Source organism: Atractosteus spatula, chromosome 2 (assembly GCF_055471065.1).
Source record: "Atractosteus spatula isolate fAtrSpa1 chromosome 2, fAtrSpa1.hap1, whole genome shotgun sequence".
Taxonomy (NCBI): Eukaryota; Metazoa; Chordata; class Actinopteri; order Semionotiformes; family Lepisosteidae; genus Atractosteus; species Atractosteus spatula.
The window spans coordinates 62,677,628-62,704,216 of record NC_142707.1 but is presented as its reverse complement, the minus strand read 5'-3'; the positions used below and the strand labels follow the sequence as shown (position 1 = coordinate 62,704,216).

At 39.0% G+C, this 26,589-nt stretch overlaps 1 protein-coding gene across 1 annotated transcript in view; it reads left to right on the top strand.

The window, feature by feature from the left end:
* The first annotated feature begins 5,854 nt into the window (after positions 1–5,854).
* Positions 5,855–26,589, top strand: part of erich1 (glutamate rich 1) — a 33,421-nt gene continuing 12,686 nt past the window's right edge. Inside the window, exons 1-5 of the mRNA XM_088909412.1 lie at positions 5,855–6,115; positions 15,598–15,741; positions 16,152–16,289; positions 22,836–23,216; positions 25,877–26,059. Coding sequence (XP_088765538.1) covers positions 6,094–6,115; positions 15,598–15,741; positions 16,152–16,289; positions 22,836–23,216; positions 25,877–26,059 — 868 coding nt within the window. The 5' untranslated portion in view covers positions 5,855–6,093. The remainder of the gene's footprint in view (positions 6,116–15,597; positions 15,742–16,151; positions 16,290–22,835; positions 23,217–25,876; positions 26,060–26,589) is intronic.

The following is a 26,589-nucleotide window of genomic DNA, read 5'->3' as shown; positions in this document are numbered from 1 at the left end:
CTGCCTAAAATAAACTAATATCCTTGGTGTTTCACATTCAGTCTTTTTCAGTAATGAAAGTCTGAACTATTTTTTGCTTAATGTTTTACCCTGATTGTTTATTTCACTCTTCAGATTAAAGATGCATAAATAATGTAACATCATTTCTCAAGGTGTGAAGACACTTACACGACACATTTTGTTCCTTGCAAGCTTGGCTATTGTATCATACTGATGAAATATTTACCAAATATTTTAAGAATAAGGGAGATATAACCATTCTAAAATCTTCATTTCATAACTTTGTTTCCTCAATAATTTTAAGCGAATTAATATTAAAGGGAAAATGGTGCTGAGAAAAAAGCTTGTGAATTCCACAGATAAATATGGAAATTTCATAGGTTTACCATGATAGCCTTCCTGAGTCATAAACAGTCTTTAAGTAAATCTCCAACAGGGTTTACAGTAATCAATTCCATGACTCTTAAAACAAAATGATGTATGAATTAAACATGAATTAATTAAGTAATTTAGATGAAGAGCATGTGAAAAATTAAGCAAACCCTAGTTTCATTAGCTCAGTTAAGGGAAGGATTAGAATTAAGAGTTTAAATAATTTAGTAGCTCTTGGGGACTAAATTTGGAAGGCGCCATCCTGTATAAAGATCAGAAATATTGTGAGTTTGGTCTTCACCATACAGGTGTGTGGAAACAAGTCAGGCCACAATCTAAGAAAAGCCCTGAGGACCTCAGGAAAAGTTATTGAATCTCATCAGTCAAGGATGGGTTATAAAACCATTCCTAAGTATTTAGGATTCTACCATTCCACTGACAGATAAATGGAAAAATGTCAATACAACAGTCACTCTTACCAGGAGCAGGCGTCCTACTACAATCTCCCCAAGAGAAAAGTGGAAAATCATGAACTAAGTTACAAATATCCCCAGAGTAACAATCAAGGAATTTCAGACCACTCTCACCTTAGCTAATGTGGCTGTTCATGACTCAACAGAAAATGAAAGAACAAGAATAGAAGGACTGCAAGGCGAAGACCACTGCTCTCCAAAATGAACGTTGCTGCTCATCTGAAGTCCACTAAAGAGCACATAGATGATCCACAAGCCTTCTGGAACAATGTCCTCTAGCCAGATGAGTTAAAGGTAGAACTCTTTGGCCTCAATGAGCATTGTTATGTTTGGCAAAAGCCAAACTCGGCTTTTGAACAGAAGAACCTCATTCTAACAGTCACGCAGGATAGTGGGAGTGTGATGGCTTGGAGCTGCTTTGCTACTTCAGGACCTGGAAGTCTTGCCATCATTGAGAGAGCCATGAATTCTGCATTGTATCAGAAGATTCTAGAGGAACAGAATATAAATTCTGCATTCTGCGACACTCCAGTCAAACACTCTAGTCAAAGTCCAGTCAAAGGGACCTGAAGTGAGACGTTCATGTTCAAGGCAGCTCTCAAATTGTCACAGATCTGAAGGAGTTGTGTAAGGAGGAATGGGCCAAAACAGGCGTGACAAACAGTTACAGGAAATGTTTAGCTGCAGTCATTCCTGCTCAAGGGGGTGCCACCCGTTACTGAATCTAAACATTCACATATTTTGCCACACATGGATATTGAATGCTGCATCATTTGTTGGTATAGTGGTAAGTATCCCCGCCTGTCACATGGGAGACCGGGGTTCGATTCCCCAATGGGGAGGCAAATTTCTTAGCCAGCAGCTACATCACCCTGCAGCTCACAACTAGCAACCCACTCAAAGCTCAGCAGGTGTGAGCCTGGTCAGTACCTGGATGGGAGACCTCCTGGGAAAAACTAAGGTTGCTGTTGGAAGAGGTGTTAGTGGGGGCAGCAGGGGATGCTCACCCTGTGGTCAGTGTGGGTCCTAATGCACCAGTATAGTGACGGGGACACTATACTGTAAAACAAAAGGTGCCGTCCATCAGATGAGATGTAATTCATCTGACTCTCTGTGGTCATTAAAAATTCCAGGGTGTTTCTCGAAAACAGTAGGAGTGTTACCTTGGTATCCTGGCCAAATTTCCCCCTGGTCTTTACCAATCATGGCTTCCTAATAATCCCCATCTATAAATTGGCTTCATCACTTTGTTCTCCTGCCCACTGATAGCTGGTGTGTGGTGAGCGCACTGGCACACTATGGCTGCCTTCGCATCATCCAGGTGGATGCTGCACATTGGTGGTGGTGGCCCAGACACCGGGATAACTCCCTATTCTTATCAAGACATTCCCGGGGATCTTTAATGAACACTGTGAATCAGGACCTCAGTTTAACGTCTCATCCGAAAGACAACACCCACTACAGTATAGTGTCCCCACTATACCAGGGCATTAGGACCATTATTATAATTATTAAATGTTGAAAGAGTATCATGTTTTGTGTAGTTTTTTCATCAAATGAACTTTATTTATTATTTGGATTTAGATTAAGATTTAATAACATCTTAGGCTTCAAATATGTGAAATATGTGAAGCTTTAGTACTTAGGGCTTCACAAACTTTTTACCAGCACTGCAACAACATTTGCAAAGAAAGAGAGAACATATTCTACAGTACATGAAAAGTGGCAATAACAATAAGGTTAAGTCAACACTTAGTAAATGCAGTATACTGAAGTACACTTAATGTAGAAATTTATCAGCATTCATTTCTGTGCAATTATGGGAAGAAAAATCACAAATCCGTGTGTGACATAACAGCTTAACCTTAGGTGACTCACACACAGTACGTACACTGAAGTATAAAAGGAATTAAAGCCACCTGTCTTTGCCTTGGCACAATAAAACATAGCAGCAGAATGCAAAAAGTAATTGACAACAGATTCAGTCTCTCCTGATTCCTCAGACCATTGCAGAATTATTTTTCCAGTCATGGTTAATAATATTGAGGAACACAGTATTTTTAAAATCGAGCAAGTATGTACTGTATGCTATTATACACTATTGTAGGGTATGATATCATTATGAGCTTGTGGCAACATTTTTAGTGTCCTTAACCTACCAGCTTAATAATAGATGTATTTGAAAGCAGCAAGCTGAGCCATTGTAGCATAGATCAATAATGACTGAGGAAGGAATCTTTAAACGAATTTCACACAAAAAATAATTTTAGTTTTTTTGTGTGTACTGATGTATACCATGGATCCATGCCATCCGAGCACGGAAAATTAAATGTTGTACAGCAAAACCTAACCAATCTGGCTACGTGCAAGGTAAGATTTAAGTTAATTAAGAATGACAACTACCTTAAATTTCCCTTTTCTTCTAATTAGGGTTTTGTTGATGATCAGCCATTGTAAAGCTCAGAGAAAAACTGCTGTCAGAACACAATTATTCAGTAGAAGGACTAAACATCCAAGTGAAGAAAAGAAGTGTGTATGAGCCTCATTCATCTCTGCACCATTCAAACAGCACAGCGTATGAGAATTTACAGTGTTTCTCATCTTTGAGAAGAAAGGGAGAGGTTGTTTTCTACTCATGTAGATCTAATGCTTATCCAACAGCACGTAACTGTCTTGTGCATTACCATAACTATACATTCTAATTCACATTAATATTTATGTTCATACAGCTAGTCCTTTAAAACAAAATGCTACAATCCAATACACAAAAATATCTAAAACACATACAATTGCAGCTTTTACACACTAGTCCATGTTATTTCACTAGGTCTGCTTACCAATTTCATTAATTGCAATTTCATGAAGCCTCCCTAATGTTTCTGTCTCTTCTCTATGAAGCTTATACATGTTTGCATTTTGAATTAATTTAGGATCAGGGCATTATACGGGGGTTTGCAGGGGCATTCTTTTATATTTTAAGTGCAATGTCTATGTTTAAAAATTAAGTCATATTTAATGAGATTTACATACTTAACATTCCTAATGGAGTCTTGCAAACACCCAGTACAGAACCCTTTAAAACCATAATGTATTTGTTGTTAACTTCAAAACACATAAACACAGCATATTTCTTAACTGCACCAATAAATTCCAAGAAACTACTGTACACTATAAGCTATCATGCTGTGTGAAGGTTATTTTTATATTTAGATGGTGACAGTTCCATACTACATGCAAAATATTTTAGAGAATTAGAAATTACATTAATGTATAGATGGATGGATGCTTTAATACTCATTTCCATACCCTGTTAGATACTATGATTCATTCAGTTCACAAAAAGGGCATATACTATATACAGTATACATTATATTCTACAATCACATAAAACAACAAGCATTGTTCCTTTAGCTCCAAAATGGCAAAACCAGTACACTCATTGATACAGCCTTTCTGTCTTATTACTCTTTTCTCTGGCATTCTTTTTCAGACATCATTTGCACATACAGTGGTTTACAAGTACAAGTGTGATGCATTGGATTTTGATTTGCCATGTGGGATTCTGGGTATTAGCTAGCTGGCACTTAGATCATATCTGCATCTAAGTGTGCATTTAATATATTATATATTTTATACACCTACCTGTAGCTTGAATTGGTTAACTCATCTTGACCACCAAATAATGCAATCTCCACTCTATATACGTTACCATATTTCTAATGCTACAGTATTATGTAACATCTACAGTGTGCATTCTCAGCTAGAATCTGAAAGCTATTTAACCAATACTGCCATCCTCAGCTAAGTATAATCACACTGCACGAGAAAGCACGGTACTGAACAGTTTTGAAAATCAGCCCTTATCACAAATCAAACTCTACTGAATCACTTAATACAAAGGAGAGTTTTGCCTGTGGACCTGGGTTGTGAAATCATTCATTCTTCAACGTCAAGACCTCAAATGGCTGTTTTTAAACCAACCGAATCCATTCAATGCAAACTAAACACATGCTTCATTGAAACCGAAATGCTCTTTCAATGGTTGTAACACAAAGTTGCAAAGCAGCCATTCATACAACTACAGGTGCAACTAAATCATGCATCACAGGTAACGCAAAATGAATCCCACTCTCGAGACTGACACAGTGAACACAGGCTTTTGACAGTAGCTTGGGGGAAGATCTCAATGATTCCGTAAACCTGCATTGTGACTTCAGCACAATAATAATAAACTAATTCACTGAAATACGCACCGCAGTCACTGTCAGCATTACTACAGCATTACTACAATAACTGCTGAAAAGATGCTTTTACTTAGCACGAGTCTTTATTTTAGTGCACTGTTTCAAGGTCTCTTTCGAAAAAAGTAGCAAAAATATTTATTTTTTTCTCAACTTCTACTGAAGTGCGTGTTTCCATTTTACATTTAAGTTCATTTTAAGCTGTTAGTTCGGAAATGAGTGAACTAGCTATTATTTTGACACCTTTCTCCATTCACGATACATCCAGCAACACCCATGCGAATGCGAGAAAAAATAACTGTAGTAATTAAACATATATTTCCCGTTGAACACGTTGTCAGCTTTAATTTCCAAAAGCATCCGGTACTTTTTTTCCACATTTTCTGCAAATTCAACAGCCATGACTGGAATCCGAGTTTCATGCAACCCACCCCCCTGAGTTTTTCTACAGGTATTTGTAATACATAATTAACAATAATATTTACAAAAAAAAATACCTTCTTCAGCGCTGACATTCTAGTGAATTCCTGGATAAAAGATCCTTTTTACATGTTGAGGTCACCAGTCAAGTTTTGGGACAGTGCAATGTATAATTCGATATGCGCTGGTACTGATGCTGTTGCGCTGGTAGGTATTTGATATTCCCGTCGCGGTTTCCATGCGCCGCTGTCAAACCCCACTCCACAGCTGGCTTGCTCTGCGCATGTCAAGAAAGTTGGTGCTGGAGCGTTAACAGCGGAGAGAGAGAGCCGGAGCGTCACGGGCGCCATTTTGATAAGGTCCAGTCGCGAAAGGGTGTCGTTTCGCTCAGTCCTGCGGCTGTTTTAAACGAGGCGGCGCTTTGAAAATGACCCAATAGGACCTTTGCATAGAAAGCGAGTGACGGAGGAGGGGGGAAGCGTCCGGAAGGATTTCAATGGCGGCGCCAGAAAGAGGGAAGCACGGGGAAAGTTGCGCGGCGGGCAGAGTGAAGCTCTCTTAAGCATGACACGGACGAGTGTGGTGAAATGTCCAATAAGAGGAAAGAAGGTAAGGAGACATCGGCGTGATGCTTGCTGCGTTACGGCGGAGAAATGTTCAGCGAGCTGAATCTCGAGCCGAAACTGCATTTGATTGTATGTTTTCGCAGCTTTAAAAATAAATCACGTGTCTGAGGATGCCGATCCAGAGCGTCTTTTAAGCGTTGTGTGTGACACGCAGTTCAAGTTAAAGAATATACAGTGACACATGTTATATTTTGTCTAAAATAACACCTAGGACATGACTCCCTCAATTCAAGGAATCGAATCTGTTTTCCTCTTTTATATTAATAGTTGCCAACATCCTAGTTAAGTTTACGGTATTGAACTGAGGATGATTTTTGGATTCAAACTTTGTTACTTGATGGCACTTTTGTATAAATGTTACTCCCCTTATCGGGCTGTTCGTCAGTCTTTAATTGTCAGACTACTATTGAACTGCATTTATCAGCAGGAATGGAGAAGCGACCTGTGGCGCTGTTCAGCTGCAGTTTGTTTTTAAAAGCTGTTATTTTATGTGCACCTCTCGATGTACGTTTTTTGTTGCCTACCATGCGGTCAGCTAAGGAAACAGGAGCTGCCTCCGGCCAGCTTAGCCAACGTCCTTGCGTTTTCTACCCGTTTCATCCTATTCATGGTCGCGGGAGAGCCGGAGCCTATCCCGGCAAGCAACGGGCGCAAGGCAGGGTACACAGTGGACACCTGTCCATCACAGGGCACACACACACACACACACACACCAGGGCCAGTTTTCCCAGAAGCCGTTTAACCTACCAGTATGTCTTTGGACTGTGGGATTAAACCGGAGCACCCAGAGGAAAGCCGGGTGAACATAAACTCCATGCCGATAGCTCCCCAGGAATTGAACCTAGAGCCCCAGCACGAGAAGGCAACAATGCTCACTACTGCGCCAACATGCTGCCAACAAATGCCTGATAATTTACCATTAAAAATTATTATTGCTGTTGTACTATAGTGCACGATGCTGTTCAGCATCATTTAACATTTAATATAACTGCATATTCTCAATGTCTTACAAACCCAATCACCCTCTATGTAAAATATCTTTTTTTTAAGCAAAATGTCTAAATGGGCTGATTTGTCCTTTCTTATTTGTTACATCAGAAGAAAACAAAAACATGTTTGTTCACCCCTCCTGTATTCATGTATTATTTTCAGTCCATTTTTTCTGTTGAGGGCATCAAATATACAGTAGGTGTACCTAAACACCCATATCTGAGTTATTTAGCTTCAAGGGTACTTCAATGTGTTCTGCTCACTTAACAAAATGTAGATTTAGAATGCGCGGTCATGATAATAATTCCTTGCATCCTTCCCTTTCATCCCAAATGGTCCCAAAGTGCTTCAAATATAGGAAGGGACCCCCTTTATCTATCAATGAAATGTAGCACCCACCTGGCTTAGTGTCCCTACTACCACTATACAGCTGTTCAGTGCACAATGAATAATTCCTGTGTCATTGCAACATGGACTAAGAAAATTCCGTCGTTTTGGATGACAGAACATGTTGAGCACTCTAAGTACATTATCGAATGATTCCAAGGCACTATAGAGTGTGCGATCTTCAGCAGTCATCATTTAATCACAACTGTACTCTATGTACTTTCACTCCAGCCTTGTTTTCCTGGACTCGCCTGGAATCACTGCTGTGCCCCTCGATAAGAGGTCTGCAGATGAGAGCTACAGCCAGTGAAAATGTTATGTTGACAAGGTGAAAATTTCTTGAATGTGATTCAAAACCGGACAGCCGGTTTGTGTAGACAAGCCACCTACTGTAGCATATTCATGTTGCTTAGTAACAGAATTTCAGCAGATGATCTGGTCTGTTGATTTAGTGTGTTCAGAGACCGATTTAATAAATGGCAGTCCTTAGAGGCAGGAAGAGATGAACATACAATGTGTCTGAAAATCTGAGTTTACAGAGATAGGAAGGGTAGTATACTTTTTTTAGGGTTCTGCAAGTAGTACAAGGTGCATGACTGTTGCTTACATGAGATTGCCTTACCAATCATGGCCTCCTAATAATCCCCATCTATGAATTAGCTTCATTACTCTGCTCTCCTCCCCACTAATAGCTGGTGTGTGGTGAGCGTTCTGGCGCACTATGGCTGCCGTTGCATCACTCAGGTGGATGCTGCAAATTGGTGGTGGTGGAGGGGAGTCCTCATTACCTGTAAAGCGCTTTGAGTGGAGTGTCCAGAAAAGCGCTATATAAGTGTAAGCAATTAATAATAATAATAATAATATTTCTTGGCCAGAACTACAGTAAAGACATGGTCCTAATGGACTTGTATGTTTGTAGCCATTGAAGAAGCCAGCAGCTGACAGTTTCAACACTGATTTACTAGAGAGGCAGCTGCTGAAGCTGATGTTCAGAAACTGTGAAAGAGCATTAGTTGTTTTATGATGTGTATTTACCCAGTGTATTTGTTGGCATTATCTAAAAAAAACATGGATTGATTAGTTTGCATCGCTTGGCATATCTTTGTTTAAAAATGTAGGCTGAATATTCAAGATTGAAATTTTATTGACCTTTACTCGTAATTATTTACTGCAAATTAAAGGGGGGGACAAGCGCGAATGAGATCGGTTCATGTATGCGGTATTATCTGCCTATCCTGATTGTGACAAGGATCTTTTCATTGCAAGTTTTGACAATAGATTTGAGGCTAACTAGGTATAACTACACAGGATGGACAACTTTGACAGGATATTCCTTAGCGCAGTGGTTCTCAAACTTTTTGGACCAAGTACCACCCCTGATCAAACCAAAGCATCCAAGTACCACCTACAAGTCATCTTCTCATAGGAACCCCAGAAATTCTCAATGACCAACACAAGTGCACGTGCGCGCACACACTCACATACACATATAATAAATATTATAATAAACTTTATTTGATATAGCGCCTTTGAGAAGCCACCTTTAAAGCGCTTTACAGAAAAAAAAACAGGAACAACAACAATTGAAAATAAACAATAAAAAACCACCATTTCTGTGAGAGGGGTGAGCCTGTTTAGTTGAGCAAAGCAGATGTGAATTCATTGGTCGAGCCTTGATACAATTCACAACAGAGTCTAACAGATTTTAAATTGTCAGGCATTTTCTTGACGGTAAAGGTCTCGCGGTGAATGTTGCAATGCGTCCATTCATTTCTGGAGCAACCTCTCTAATTCGTGCAGCTACACCGTTGTATCGGCTTGTCATCGCTCTAACAACGTCTGTACACACACAGACGCATTTTTTCCAGTTGATGCCATTCTCTTCGATAAATTCATCCAGAAGCTGAAATATGTGCTCTCCTGTAGTTCCTGTTGGTAGCGGCTTACAGAACAGAAAGTCCTCATGGGATGTGCCCTCAAACTTGTATCTAACGTAAACGAGCAAATTGGCCAAATCAAAGGCATCTATAGACTCGTCTAATGAAAAGTGAAAAGCAGCTGCTCATCTTAACGCGCTCTGTGAGCGTACTTTTGATATCATCCACCATATCAATAATTCTATGAGTGACTGTGTCTTTCAAAGGGGGCAGCAGGTCGAGCTGTTTAGCAGCTTTTTCTCCACAGACAATATGTGTCAGCTCTTTTCCCAGCAGTAAATTTTGAAGGTTCTTCAAAAATAGTGTGGGGCTTACCTGCTTTAGGAATCCACAAGCTTGTATTTTTCCCTGTTTCCGTTTCAGGAGTCTGTCTCAGAAGTTAAAAAGTTTTTATTTCATGCACATGGGAGCCAAACACGGAGACGCTCGGTGTATTTTTCTCAAATTAACCTAGAACAGTTCTTAAATATTTTTCTGTTATTTGTCACGCTTTCCTGTGCTCACATACAAATACAACTGGCCCCTTTCCTATAGTTCCTATAGAGCACACATTCCTGTACAATGGTATAGAATCACATTGTAGCTCTGTGTCCACTCAAGTATTGGCGCGCGCTGTATCATAGTACGTAGACTTTGTATTCGACACGTATTAAAATAGAAAATATGAAAACCCGTCCCGATTTTTCAGTGCACACAACAAAGTTCCAGGGTCATATGGCGTACCACCTGGCGGCACTCCCCGTACCACGAGTTATTGGGGCCATTCCATCTGAAATTAATCTGATTTTGGGTGGACCATCTCATCTTCATCCTGAAGGTTCTGTACTTCACCAGGCTTTTTTGAAGACATTGCTACATCTGCTCAACATGTGCTTTAGACTGTTTGCAGTCCTGTCAAGATGTGATCCCCAGATATCACTTAGAATATCTAACCTGACATATAAGAATGAAAAAGCAGGTCCAGCTGGATGAAGGAAGCTTTTATTTTGATTGTGTTGTATATAACATCCAACAGCCAAGTATTGGTTTCCCATCGTATTCTATTATGACAACTCTGTTGTCTTTAAAAGCTTTAAAAGTTTCAATATGCCTTCACCAGCTGCTTAAGTTTTGTTTTTTTATGCGGTGACATGTACATATAGGATAACTTTTGAGTGTCTGGCATTTTCTAATCCCAATTACATGTGACTGTTTGCTTTTCACATTTATTTTTGCAGTCTTGCACTGTGGAAAACATGAATATTATGACAGGTATATTCTCTTTTCCACAAGTTCATGTTGAGCCAACGTAAGACTGCTCAAGACTCCCTTTCGTAGTAGTTCCCTTTCTAGTTCCCTCAACACCATGGTGTACGTATTTGATTAACTTTGCATAGGATTGTTGCTTGGCCTTCAAAAAAATCATTCAGAAATCTTGTTCAGATTGATACAAGTTGGCCAAGTTTTAGCGGTTTTTAGAATGTCACATTTCCCAATTTGAGCAGTAAAATATTGCAGCAGTTCACAGAGATGCTTAAAGAGGACTGTGGAAGCTGAATAGTTCTCACACACCCATGAAGAGGCTGAGCTCTGACATCTAGGTATCGTGGGTATGAACCTCAGTGTTGTAACTAGCTGACTCTGTATGATATTCCTCAAGCAGCTGCACACAGTCCTCTGGGTGCTGCTTAGCGAGGGTGGGATTAGTCACCCAGGGTTTTCTTAACTTGCAGGCTCTCCTTTCCTCCTTTGGCAAAAGTTCCTTTCCTCACTTATCTGTTCTGCAAGATGTTTTATAGAATCGGTCCTTACATTCAGCATCACACCCTGGTTTGGTTCTCTTACCATCTCTAGCCAGAATGGGTTGGAGAGTGGTGTCTCTTGGGGAAAATAAAATTCTTCTAAATCTAATTGGCACTGACCCTCCTTCGAGAGGCAGTGTAGTTTGTGACGTGTTAAAAGCAACGTGGCTCAAAGGTGAGCTTTAAAGTCTGCCATCACTTCCTCATTCTCTCCTTCATGTTAGATTTAGCACAATCAGCAGAGATGTGAAAAACAGTTCATCATGCAACATTGTTGGGCATCCAGCAAATAAATAATTGGTAATTCCGTTTCATTTTAAAGAAAGAGGTGTAGGGTCATACTGTCGTGTTGCATATTGTCTGAAATCACAGTGACACTAATTTTCGAGATGATTGCTATGTTTATAGTAGCAGGTAAATCGAAGCATATTTGCCTGATATTTACACCAATGAAAACTATGTGCTGTATCTTGAAGAATAAAGCAGAACATCTCAGAAATCACTAAGACCACATACTCACTTGGTTTTTAAGGGACTGTTTTATTTGCTTTTAAAATGATGACTTTTGCTTTGTGTTGTGGTGTCTCTTCACTGAATTCAGCCAAAGTCTCATCACTAGTCTGCAGTGTTTACAATATTGATCTCTCAGTTGATATTCATTGTTTGTGTTGTATCTCATTAATGGTACTGTATGGATGTCCAAACTGCTTTGAAATGGAAGAGAAGGATTCCAAACAATAGCAGCTGGACAGTGATAGTAGGCAAGAGGAGTTGCTTCCAGTAGTTGCTCTATTGGAGTCTTTCACCAATCCATTAGCTTGATGTTTTGGCATGTGGTATTAATGCATATAGAGTGAGTGTTGCTTGTTCCATCACACACACACTATGGAGGTAAATCTCCTTTAAATTATGTTATGTGCCATTTCTGAGCATAGACTTTTTTTCTCTCCATCAAAAATGGATATGCAGTTTTTTTTCCCCCTTGGTATCATTGTGCTCACTTTGTTTTCCAGTACTTCCTTTGTATTGGATGAGAATCCAGCAGACCTTGGTTTTGGAATAGATAGAATCCCATGTTCTAAATCTGCATTTTGGTTTTCCTAACAACGAAATTAGGTACTTGAAATTCATATTGTATTTCCTGAATTGTCCTGACAAAGTGTTGAAATTGTACATTGCCTGTGTTCACGATAGAAGTTTCTTTTAGAGGCATCTATGCCACTGTCAACCAGTCATTTAAATGGTGACAGCTGAGCTGTTTTTTGCATCTTTTTTATCCTTTTTCAATTATTTTGGCTATATCTTCCTGAACCTTGTAAGTGTCTTTTCTGTGCTGGAGTACAGCAATTCAGGGGAAACTAGCATTCACTGAATTTTTAAGCTTTGGACCTGCCAAATTCACATCTAGATCTTGGTGTCCATCTTTTTCATGGAATTACCAGTTTGCACGTTTGCAGTGTTAGGTTGTCAACATTTTTTTACTAGTTTCATAAATATTCTGCCCCAGCTATAAAAGGTGTTTAATAGTCTGGAACCCATTTCAATTCTGTATCTTTCAAATGTGCAAAGTTCTGCTACTTTGCTACCAAAGTTCTGCTAATGTAAAAAAATACCAGGCATTTTTTTACATTTTGATTGACTAATTTTGGGGGAAAAAAACAAGCCTGTGAATGAAAGACCTGCATCTCACTTACATCTCCTTCAAATGACAAGCGAGTGTCCCAGTTCACCCTTTGTAAAATCTCTTGTGAATACCAGTCCTAGGCAGCAGAGAGGAGTCAGATGGGAAAACCTCCACACATATGGCAGAAACACTCCACAAGACAATCTAAACCAGTCCACTATTCCATACTAAGGAAGCAAGTTTGTCCATCTTACTAGTGAATCATACTGATTTAACAACTTTGACAAAGTAGGTCCTGTCAACAGAAGTAAAGAATGAGAACGGGAGACACATTTTACACAATTGGTTGTGTGAATATGGAAAAAACTGCCTAGCTATATTGTCAAAGCTGATACCCTTTTATCAATTAGCTACTATAAAAGCAGGCTAGTTGTGAGAAGTGACTACCTCTCATTTGTAATCAGTTTTTGTGCTCCAACTGGACAGAGACTGAATATCTGTAAGTACTGAAATTCTTAAGGTGAGATCACAATACAGGGTTTCCCACTGTTGAATACAGGCCAGACGGGCTGCTGAGATATTGTACACAAGAATCCAGACTGAAACACTGTTTTGTAGAAAGACACTGCAAGATCACTTGCCAGCCACCAGCTGTGGTGGTAAATAATTGCATAGTTCTCAAGTGGCATGCCTTGGTACCAAATCTCATGGTCTCATGCCTTGGTCGGTAAATCGGTGTCAAAAACAAAGTTTTCAAAAATCCAAATAAGATAACCAAGATGCCATTCTTTAAATTCACGTGTGCATATCGCGGGAATATGTATTATATTTCATTTCTATACATTTCTGAGAATTTATTAATAGGTCAAATACACTTGCAAGACCGTAAGAACTGAATTTCACACTGTGTGCTTTGTCACTCTCCTCTCCGCCTGTGTACAAGCCTCTTTCAGATTTACAAATACAGAATGTATCTTTAAGCATTATCAAACCTTAGCTATGACGGGGCTGTTTAATTATGGACTTTTCTTTCTTATAACTGGTTTATATGTGAGAGATAAGGTTAATTAAAATGCATTTGATGATAATGTTACAACTAAATAAAATCATAAAATAATAAAAACAAAAACAATGGGTAGAAACAGCTGTTTCCTTAACTCTAGAAGGGCCATGAGAGACAGGGCATCAGAATGAATCTTCTGCTCTGGGTAAACATAATGAAGAAGGAACATTTAACACACAGAACACAGCTTGAAAGTGTTTTATAATACAAAATATTATATATTATATAAATATAATGTATAATTTCTATAGATACGCGATTCCATATTATATTCCCTATTAATCAAATTCTAAAAGTATGCTTTCGTTTACTCTGATAACGAGCGTATTCTCAGAAAAGCTTAAAACTATCACTTTTCTCACAAAGTATATAAACGTACAGTAATATGGTCAGAAGGAGCACGTAAAAACGTTTCCGAAATAACCACATGTAAGACTTTGATGCTTAAAATGTTTAGGGAGAAATGGAATACTGGTGTGTATTTTTTCTTTAAATTACCAATACCAGCCATATACAGTACAGTTTACATAATATGTTTATGTTCCTAAATTAATATCGTTTAAGACTTTCAGATGCGTTATGCTCCTCTTCTTTTTATGCTCAGCTACTAAAATTTCCCTTTAGTTGTAAAATTCCATATATTCAGTACTAAGCGGATTAAAACGTGCACAGTGAAAAGATTAAATGATTAAATCTTTTCACTACCGACCAATGCACCACGAGTGCCCCTGTCGGTCATTTTGGCCAGCCAATCACGTACCGCGGTATGACGTAGGTAGTTGCGTGCAGTGCGAGTATGTACCACGCACTTTGAATGGCTGCATCTGTATATGCACGTGGTGGTAATGACAGTTAAAGCAAAATAAGGTAGTGTAATGAATGGCCTGTACTTTACATTCATTTTTGATGATACCTACATCATTGATGAATCTTATATAATCAAACTAGTTGCTGTGTTAAAATAATGTCCTGTCCAAGATATTATTTTAGTTATAATAATAAAGTAACTATTTGCTTTATAAACTAGTACGGTAATCTAGCTGTTGGATAGATAGGTGGGAGTCAGAAGGTAATGTTAAGTGTCCCTTTGCTGTCTGTGAGAGATTACCTCCAGGCCTAAGCTTTTTCCTGCAGGGAAACCTTGCCGTCTATTAGTAAAGCTTTTATCTCAGCCACTTACGTACTAGTGCAGCATGCCATAAGCACAAGTTGTTAAAAGTGGAATTGATTTAATGCAACGTTCGGTTGCTTAATTTGACAGTCCAGTGTTGATTATTTTTTTTGTCTGTGCAGCATCTGCAGCTTAATTAGAAAGTGATTCACAGAAAAGCATGAGAAACACCCAACATAGTTAAAAACGGTCAGAAAAAATAGTGTGAAACTCATAAACCATAGGAAAGTGCTTAATATGACTAGACAAATCTCTCCCAATCTGCATACAATTCTTATGTATTGTATTTTCCGAATACTAAGAGGATAAAAAAACGGTTACAAACTAGAGGAGGCCATCTGATCTGTTTGGTAATTAGGAGCTCATTGAAACAAGGATCTCATCCTGCTATTTCTTGAAAAAAGCCAGTTTATCAGCTTTAACAGCATGGATAGCTTGCACCATACTCCCTCAACCCTGATCGTTGAGAGATGTTGAACATTTAACATTATTTATTTAAATATTTTTCTCAGTGTTCCAGGAAAAGGTTTTGCAGAGACTCTATCAGTGTTCTTCAAAGACCAAGAATGTGCAAAACGCTGGTCTGGGAAGCCCACCTGGACCTGTGGACGAAAAGTCACTCGTGAAGTTAAAAGCCAACAGCAACATTATAAAAGGTAAGAATTTTTGTGTTCCGTAAAATGGGCTGTATGAAGGCAAACATGCAGCTATTGTACAGTATCTGATTGTGGAAAATGTTCAATTTTACTACACCTGAGCATTTACAATGCAAGCTGGAGATTATTGGGTACAATTAAAACACTTCAGCGTCTTGTATTTGCTGTTTACATCTCTAGGTTTAAATTTTTGTGTTCATTTTTTGTGGCATCCCTATGTGATGTATCATGGCAGACAAGAACAGATCATTTGGAAGGCATTCCTCAAAGTGAAACAGGAGTTCTGTAACAACGAAGGAATAAGAAAGACATGTATAGGAATAACCTTGTTTGATAGAACCTTTTATGCTATCAACACTATGACTAAAGCCAGTACATGAATGTTGTTGTTTTTTTTTTCTGTTTTCTAGGAGGTGAAGAAAAAAAACCTTTGCTGCAAAGGAGACTATACACTGTGTGCCCTCCCCCTGATGAGTTTAAAACAGGTGGTGAAAGATCTGTCGCACAATGTGAGCCAGAAGACATAAATTCGGAGAGAAACTCAGCTGGTAAGAAGGTTATAATCTTGCAAAGACAGTCTGCAAATGCACTTGCCTATACAGTATAAACCCAAAGAAATATTAGGAAGGTTTCAGTTTCAGGACAATTCAGGTTGAGCAGAGTCCTTGAAACATCAGGCTTAAAATAGTCATCAAAGCTTAATTGAGCTGTGGAAGAAGAAGACAATCGCATCAAATCTGTATTAGAGGTGATAGTCTATGGCATGTGCTGCAATGATAATAGCCATCTTCACATAAAAGGGCATTTTACTATTGTTTTAATAAAATGGATGGATGACTACTATGAGAATGCAAAGGAGCATGCCTGAGGTTGTACATTGCATGGAACAAGTGGAAGAAAATAACCTTGACAAATCATTAGTGGTGTGGTTAGCCGTGGAATTGATTGTATTGCTGCAGAAAAGGCATAACCATTATTTCTAGGTTATGGCTTTGCATTATGGCCCTGTAGTGTTAGGCTCTAATAACAGGAGTTTGTTTTTCCTGTAGTACGTCCTGATTAGTTGTCATCAGTTTGAGGAATACCAAATATGTATGCGGCCATAGTTCTAGGCGGTAACTAAAAAGTTGAGAAAACCTGAGAAAAATGTAGTATGGTATAATGCAATAAAATAAATTTGTTTTCTGTTATCCAGACGCACATTCATCATAGCCCTTAATTGGCTGCAGTTACTTTCAAAATGTTGTTCTTTTCTATTGTCAAAATTCAGAATGGTCTCCAGTGTTCAGTCACTAGTTATCCCTGGCTCAACAAGTTACCTTTTATGCAACTTTGTTGCAAGAACGTATGCCATTCAGATACGATCTGTTTGCAAACTATAGAAGCTTTCTCCTGATCTGTACTTTTCGGCTGGCCAGCAGGGAGGTGTCAGGTCGCAGGGCAAAGACCGAGCTGTGCAGGAGTGTTCCCTGGTTAATCTAGCAGACGAAGTCATATCAGAGGTTGACTTAATTGTATGAAACGCTAAAAATGTTTCCTCCCCGTCTTGAAATTTATATGCAGCTTCCAAACACCCTCTCAAGATACGAGATAGACGCTGCAGCTCTGTCACTGAATGGTAACAAAAACATAATTCTGAAAACCTGGATAGGAATGTGCCTAAAAGACATGAGTGAAGTTAGCTTTCTCATCTAGTCTAAGATGTCTCTTCATATTAAAAATGTAGACATTGTTGTTCAGTTAAAGAAATTTGAACTTTGGGTGTATTCCAGCTGTGTTCTTTTGTGTTTGTTAAAAATACATCTGAGATCTGAAGGTTTTCAAAGCAGTATGGGTTCTTGGAAAGGCATGAAGTGCTTTCTTTTGCTGAGCCTGATCTTTTCACTGTTTCTGTTTTCTGCTGATCTTGTGCAGCCCAGGGGGTAGTAGCATACCCCTACTTGACTATCTCATTAGTGTGTTTTTAATCTTCATCCCTCAGAAAGTGTATAACCTTTTCTTGAGTCACCTCAATTCTGGGCCCCTGCTGCAGAGTCTGCTGAGTTAGATATCTGTCAGTGCCAGTTTTAGTGCTGGTTTGATGAGGTGTGCAATTATCCATTTGGTGCTGAATGTGTATAAATGAGATGCTGAACAGCTATCACGTACAAATGTATTTCATTCACTCAGCCACCAAGGCAACATGTGAAGTGTACTCTCTACTGGGGAGTAGTTCCAAAGTCTGATGTACCCAACTCCTAACTTTTTTTTTCTATGTATTGACACAAGGGCCTTAATAATAATAATAATAATTGATTACACTTATATAGCGCTTTTCTGGACACTCCACTCAAAGCACTTTACGGGTAATGGGGACTCCCCTCCACCACCACCAATGTGCAGCCCCACCTGGATGATGCGACAGCAGCCATAGTGCGCCAGAACGCTCACCACACATCCGCTATCAGTGGGGAGCAGAGTAATGAAGCCAGTTCATAGGTGGGAAGCAGAGTAATGAAGCCAGTTCATAGGTCTTAATACCTAAGACCTTTTGAGTTCCAAGCTTCATTAAAGCACAAAGATTGTATTTGAGAAAGATAATGCTTTCTGTTTTACTGTAAATGTCTGTTTTGTACAGCCAAGGCTAGACATCTGTAAGCCTACATATATTTTTCTTATAGCACCATTAAATCATACATATCTTCACTGAAATATTTAAACTGTCCTTGAAGTATACAATCTTTAGAGTTATCGATGTACATATTATATTATTTTTTGTGGTGAAAGGGCATTAGTTTAGATGCCAATAACATTTCCACTACAATAACCTGATTTTAGGAGAGTAAATTGCATTTGATGAAACTGAGGAATAGTCAACACCTCCTGTCTTGCACCTGTTGTGTGCTGGGATAGGGTATCCTGTATTGGAATAAAGTGGTTAGAAAACGTTGATGTTTATAAAGTCACCAGTCACTTAAGTTGCTTTTTCTTGGTTAATTTTTATCATTAGCATTTTCATATTGGAAATCATTTCAATAAGAAAGCTGTCAGTGCTGTTAAAACGCAGGAATAATTAATTGTAACGGTAATTTTTGTAATTATGACATATAGATTGGTTTCAGGTATAGGTCAGTTCTACTGAAGTACAGGTAGACAACAAACGTACAGACAGATTTTAAACAAATTTCTGGCTCCTCCAATGTTTGACTTAGCTAGACAAGCATGTAGTTTTACACTGGAATAATACACAGTAGCATCAAAAGTTGTTAAAGAACACTATTGTAAAGGAAAATATGCGTCAATGCTTTGTGGGGTGAGTAGAATTCAGAGAAATTGTCAGCCGGTATGCAATCTTGGAACCATATATTCTGCTTTATTGCCCTATAATTATAATTACTTTAGAGACATGACATGCATGGTGCCCACAATAATTAATTTTTATTTTCTTAAATGAGCTCTGGCCTATTTATTTTTTTCTATTGCTCTTTGAAGATCTGGTAGTAGTATGTCTTTACTACAAGAGTAAGTTTGAAATAGTCTATTGCAGTCTTTAGGTTGGGGTCATAGTCTGTCAAAGCAAATATTTTCTTAGGTTTTGATTAGGTGAATTTGTATCCAGTCATCGGATTTATTCAACGACAGCCATTAAAGGCATAAAACAGATCTTATGTATACTTTACAGTCCCTCTTAATGATGATAATATAACATTTTAATTATTATGATCCTTTTCTGTATTTGGCCAGTCTGGAGTCCCTAAGTATGCTGGCGTAGCATCACAGTTAATGTTTTCAGCAGGACTAGAGCACCTGCACGTTCATATGCCACAGCTCCACAGAGCTGACATGCGAGACGGGAATCGTTTCATATGGCATAGGGATAATACAAATTTTGTTCATTAAAATTAAGAGCATTCCTTTCTTTTACCTAAGCAAGCCTTTGTATGCCAGTGATGGTGTACTCTGTTGTGCTGGGATATTGTTACATCTGGGGTGTTGGAGTCGCTCAGCCAGGAGTCTCATGCCCCTCCGATATTCTTCACTCTTCTTTAATATGTTCTGTAAACATATGAAAAAAAATACTGTACATCTTGTGGGGGGTCATTTCCTGGATATGCATTTTATGGGAAAAATAGCATGCATCCAAGCAGCAAGCCTGCTTCCTCACCTAGGTAAGGTAGCGCTTCACAGCTGCTGCCTTGATTTCTCGGCTTTATCAATGAATGCTGAACAGCTCCATTCTCCTTTTGATTCACAATCCTTCCTCAGTGTGTGGGAGGATGCTGCTTGTGCACTTAAGTCTAAATGATTGACAGCTATGAGCTAATTTGGAATAAACAAAGCAATTTATGGATTTCTGCCTTCAAACATCTTGGATATGTGGGGCTCACAGAGGACAAATGTAATTCCTTCCTAAGAATCACAGGCACATTTTGAGGGTATTGTACCATTTGTGTTTTTAATATTATCTCATATTTTCCAGTCATGTCCAAATAAAGTACTTTTTCTGCCAGAAAATCCCAATTTCTGGTTAAATAAGAGATCAGGATTTCTAACTGAGAAGTATCTGTGTACTTTAATAATATGCTTCAATGGAGTTGCTTTCTATGTGTAGTTTGTGGTGTTTATATTTAGGTGCAAATTACCATAAATAAAAAAAGTAAAACACAGGAAAAGGAAGCATATAACCTCTGTGCTGCTTCACGTCATTGTGTTTTATATATTGGCTGTTGCAAAAGCTTCCATTGTGGCCCAGAGATTGTCACGTGCCTCTAAATTGAACAGGCACCATTTCCATTCATAGTATTAATCCTGTCCTTATGTTAGATTAGATTGACTTTATTGTGCAATAAGAGTGGAAGCTAGCTTGTTTTAAATCCCCCCCCCCCCCATCACAAAAAATACATTTAACATGAAACACTTAAGACACACAAACATAAAATTCATCTATAAACACAAAAGAAGAGCAAAACATCAGACAAGAAGATCAAACATTAACAGTTAAAATCAAACTATGCAAATCGTAATGCAAATACCTGGTACAACATATAAAATATTATTAACAACTTGGCATTCAGTTGTTTTTGTAGTACATTAACTCCGCCAGTGCACACCCAAGTCGTGTTGTTACTGTGGGCAGTAAACGTACTGTTCTGTAAACATTCCTTCCATTTCAGATCTGGGTAATGATCAAGACGCTGTACATCAGGTGAGATGAGGCCCACTGATTGCTTCTTGGTTGTTGACTATAGGATGTAAATTACCGGCCCGTTCTACTTCTGTCTGTGAGGGAATCAAAATCCAACCCTGTAACTGCGTTTCCCTACTTTATTTAGATAAAGTTCGATTACAGTTTTTATCTGGGTTCCTAAAAGGTAAAGTTTGGTTGTGATTTTAGATCAGTTCTAAGCGTCTCACTTGGATTCTGGTTGAGTGCAGTACTAGGTTATCAAAAAGTATTGATTCTATGAAAAATTCATAGACCACCAAAAAATAAGAATAGATTCTTTGCCATCTTTCTTAAACTTTCTGAAAATTTGATCTACTGTAAGTTGAAAACCAGTAGTTTTGCAGCTCACTTTAAGGGTGATAATGTTTAAAATCTTGTTGCCCCATATTAGTTTTTTTTTATTTGCTTGATAGCAATCTGGTTTTCAGATTTCAATTGAGGAGCATTTCCTAATTAAAAGATGAACTTAATGTAGTAAGACGGGACAGCATTTTCTGGAGATGTTCAAGTGTAATCCTAAACATCTTCACTATTTAAGTGGCCAAACAGCAGGACTTTCACACTGAATCAGACTTCTGCTGTTGAGAGTCTATGGGTGAACTGGGTGCTCACCTGCCAGAAGCTGTTGACTTAATCCTAGTCAGAATGCAGTCAGAGTCAGGTGATGTTCTGTGCTAAAATTGCTCATACCTGAGTGAAAGCAGGGTCTCAGGGCTGTGCTGGAAGAGCCCAGATGCAGGCAGGCAGACTGGAGTGGCAAGCAGTCCAAGGGAAGTAACAGGAGCGCGGTCAAAATACAAGCATAGTTCATAGCCAAGTACTCCTCAGAGACAAAACACAAGGGGAATCCAAAAGCGAGGTCAAAGTGAAGCAAGGTCCAAAATCCAAAAGTAGAAAAAGACTTAGAACACCAAGATTTAGGGAGCAAGACTGAACACCAGACTGGTCTTTAATAGCCAGCTCCCCATGAGACAGTGGTGATGGTTAAATAAGCTCAGGTTGAACAGATCTCCTGCCAGAGTACATAGTCACTCAGGCAACAGGCCGATTGAGGGGTCTGGTAGAGGCTCTGCCGCTGATTCGAGCATGTTCTTCAGCACCCCTTGCAGGAGTGAGCATGGGAAAAACAGTGTTGGTACGCACAAGGAACTGTACATGAACTGTACATAAGTCGTCTTCCACACAGACTTGTGTGAAATGCTGTGGTGGCAGGATGTTGAAAACTATTTCATTTTGTAAAGGCAAAATTTTACCTAAATTGCCTTGCAACTAATGTTCCAGTTATGAATCATTCAATTAAAGTTTCTTCCAACATTTTATGATCTTCTTATCAATATAGTACATAACTAAATTTTAGAATTGTTCTTTAAGTGGCTAAATTGACCACCTCCCCAAATCAGTAATGTTCTCATGCCTTTGCTTGGGTGGTAGTAAAAGATGGCATTTTCTGTTTATCCTCCTGTCCCTTAACTGATTTTCAGCTAGAGTGGGTTCTTGATGGGAAATACTGGTAAAAGACAGCGTTGGCTAAAGTCCTCGATATTTGTCCTTTTATGGGATCATAAAATGTCTATATATAAAACTAAACAAGGTACATCATAAGAGGATGTGCGATATGGCATAAAAATTATTAAACGGATTCTATGGATTTTGTTTTTAGGTTATGTCAGAAAGTTAATTCCTTTTGTTCTTAACAGACTATTTTTTTTAGATCAGGAGTACAGATGCGGGTTTAACACCACTCTAAAGCTGAGTAGATGAGCACAATCCAAATGGAAAATCAGAGCACCAAGATGCATACAGTACTTTCTCTCTTGTCCAGTGAAGTGCTGAAGCTGCTTATTTTGATCACAGTCCCGTTCCCCCCCCCCCCCCCCTTTGTCAAAAGAGGATGCTCCTCAGACCAGCACCGGGAGAAGACCAAGGAGAAGGAAGAGGAAAACTGAGAACCCATCCAGCGGAGTCGCTGGGGAGGAACGGGCTGAGCACGCTGCCACACCCACCCCGGAGCCGGAAAACCCGCCAGGGTCCCCACACGAGGAGGAGAGGGATGCAAGCCTGAGCAGAAACAAAAAGCGAAAGCTGAAGAAAAGGCGTCGGAAGGAGGAGCTCCGGTCTCTGGGGCTGATACCCCGGACAGCGGCCGTCGAGTTTACGTACCGGCCAGAAGAGGGCGGCACCCTCGGGGAGGAGGAGGAGTTGAGTGGGAAGCAGGCAGCAGATGTTCTTGACTTCTTACAGGCAACACAGGAGATCTATTTCACTGACCGTAAGTTTTGCTTTTCTTTTTTTATCCAGGAACATTTACCTCCCTAAACTGTCTGGAGGTGTAGATGTTTTCATACAGTACCTTGTTCCTGAGAGAAATCATCCAGAGGCGGGATTTTTCAGAATTTTACGCTGCCCATTAGGTTAGTAAGTGACTTGAAGTTTCCCTGGAGAAGGTTGGGGGGGAAATAAAGCCTAACACAGCTTCAGTATTGACCCAGCACTGCCGGGTGAATTATTTTCTGCGATGACTTTTTTTCATCTCGTCTCATTGTCCAGAAAAAAGCTAAAGCAAACCTGTACAGACATCTTGCAAATAAAGAAACTAGTAAAAAAAGTGTTGGATAAACTCTGATAATATAAATAGTTTAGAATATAGTTTTTAACTGTAGGAATTTAATTCTGTACAGACAGGATGAGCATGGTATACCAACTAGGACTCTGGACTCTCAAACTTTGGAGCGGGTGTAGGTTTCCTTTGCAGATTGACACCCTTGTGCCCTAGATCAAGCTGTTGTGCCTTGTTTGTGACAATCGGCATGGACTGTTAGCCCATAAGGTTCACCTCTTATAGGCTAACAGTCTGTCCAGCAAATATTTCCTATTCTAGTGTGACACTGATTGCTGTGTATTGCTTCACCTCAGGGATTTCTGATTTCATTTTTCTCAGGTGAATGTAATTCTGAACAGATTCACTATGCTGTTATGAAATAACTTACTGTTTGTATTATTACCATTTAAAGTAAGTTTAACATCAGCTGCCTGACCTCCAATTCCAAATGGATTACTTCAGTGAAAAATTCAATAAACGGCATATCTTCAGATTGGATGTGTAAATAGAAAAATGAGTCACTTAACATTCCATTTTTGAGCATTTCTGAATCTGAACCTAAAAGAGCACACATTCGTTTTGGAATTGGACATTAAATAGATTTTAGTTCTCGTAGTAGTAAATTTAAGATTTTTTAGGGTTTTATTTGAGTGTTCCTAGCTACCCATGCTGCAGAATAGCAGCATTAGCCAGCAAAGACAGATAAGGACAGTCTTCTCTAAATAACCTTAAAGACCTACCTCATAGTGTAGGTTACAGCTAAGTTAGATAATGAGTTTCTTATAATAATTAATAATGGCTTACACCTATATAGCGCTTTTCTGGACACTCTACTCAAAGCGCTTTACAGCTAATGGGGATCCCCTCCACCACCACCAATGTGCATCCCCACCTGGATGATGTGACGGCAGCCGTAGTGCGCCAGAACACTCGCCACACATCAGCTATCAGTGGGGAGGAGAGCAGAGTAATGAAGCCAATTCATAGATGGGGATTATTAGGAGGCCATGATTGGTAAGAGCCAATGGGGAAATTTGGCCAGGACACCAGGGTTACACCCCTACTCTTTTCGAGAAACGCCCTGGGATTTTTAATGATCACCGAAAGTAAGGACCTTGGTTTTATGTCTCATCCGAAGGATGGCGCCTGTTTACAGTATAGTGTCCCCGTCACTATACTGGGGCATTAGGACCCACATGGACTGCAGGTTGAGCGCCCCCTGCTGGCCCCACTAACATCTCTTCCAGCAGCAACCTTAGTTTTTTTCCCAGGAGGTCTCCCATCCAGGTACTGACCAGGCTCACACCTGCTTAGCTTCAGTGGGTTGCCAGTTGTGAGTTGCAGAGTAATATGGCTTCTTTCTGTTATAAGTTACTTAGGCTTTCAAAACACTTGATAAAATGTCTCACAATAACTGATGTTTGCTCCCCAAATTTAACATATAAAAGAACTGGTAGGAAATGGTTAAAAAAAGAAAAGACTCTAGTAGTAAGGGTATATCGGAGTGAATTTTAAATGGAGTATGGTAGAGATAAGCACTCAAACCCCTACAGTTTCTTATTTCTATGATAAACCTGGACTGAAGGAGACATATTGCAAACCTAATTTGCAAACTACTTAAAATTGCCAACCTAGAAGGAGCAGTACAGTTAATTTAAAGTGAATGTGATCTACCTTATAACTAGATATATTTGTAGCAAATGCAATTTAATATTAACAAGTGCTAAAATATACATGCATAACAAATGGGAGCTGAATCTACATTCAATATCTTTGTTTAGAGAATGAATGCATAGATTATATAATTCTCTAGTTAGACTCTCGTTAATATGCTGTATCCTCATTAAAAGATAATGTATGCACCACCACAGTATGTACTGTGACATTTTCTTGACCTGCAAACAGGCTTGATTGATGGGGTTGGTGAAAGTGAACATTACAAACACATCAGGAATTTACTGAATTTAAACTGGAATATATCTCGAAATTTTTTACTTAAACAATTGTACTTTAAAAAACATTTAATGTCATAAAGAAAATCGTAGTCTCATTGATACAGCCACATATTTCTAGTTGCAAAGAAAATTATGCTGCTTTTTAAAATTGATAAAGATCTACATGGCTTTATACATGGCCTTTTATCTGTACATTTTTAAGGTATTTTACTAATTTAAAATAGGCTGGAATAAATTGTAAACTGCTGAAATATATAGTGTAGGTGATTCTACATTTCAGTTTCAGTAATGCACCCATAACAGTTCATTACTGGAAAAAATAATTATTTTTTCAATTACATTAAGTAAATCTGTGTTCTGTTCATATTGATCTAGGTACAGCTGCAGCTTCCAGGACCGAGGTTCCTCAGAGCTTTCTGAAAAGCCTTGCCACTGGAGCAGTCCCTGCTGCACAAGTGGCACTGCTATATCAGCTCAAATCCCTTGTACTGCTTCAGGATATTGAGCGGCTAAAACGTGCTCTGGAAGAATTCCAGCATAATTCAGTGATGCCTCCTGGTATGTGTCTTTACTTTTCAATATCCCCTTTTCTGAGTCCAAAGCCACTAGATTATGGCATCTGTATTCTTGTCATTTAGCATATAAAAGAGGCTGATCTTTGTCAAGGTTTACAGGAAATGTATTTTGATCCATCTGAAATTAAATTAAAAACTCCCAAGGTAATTGCTTCAGGGCCGGCAGTGCAACTGTGGGTCGTCCCATAATAGGATCAGCTCTATTATTTGTTTTGGCAAAGATTCTCTGGGGTTATAGGGCCCAACATTGCACATGGGCTGGCATGTTCTGTATCTGGGCCAGACGGCCCTGCCCCTGGCCATGGGCTTACAAACACAAAATCTGTCCCGCACCTGTTTAAAAAACTTAGCAATGCATTTTCTCCTTCAAGCTTATCCTTATGTTTTGCTGTCTTTCAAGAATAAACCAGAAAAAAGCTAGAAATTAAAGTTTTGTCTAATAATTACATTTATGTATAAAGTGCATTTCCAAACCCAAGGATGCTTTACATAGTGATGGAGGAAGAAAAAAGA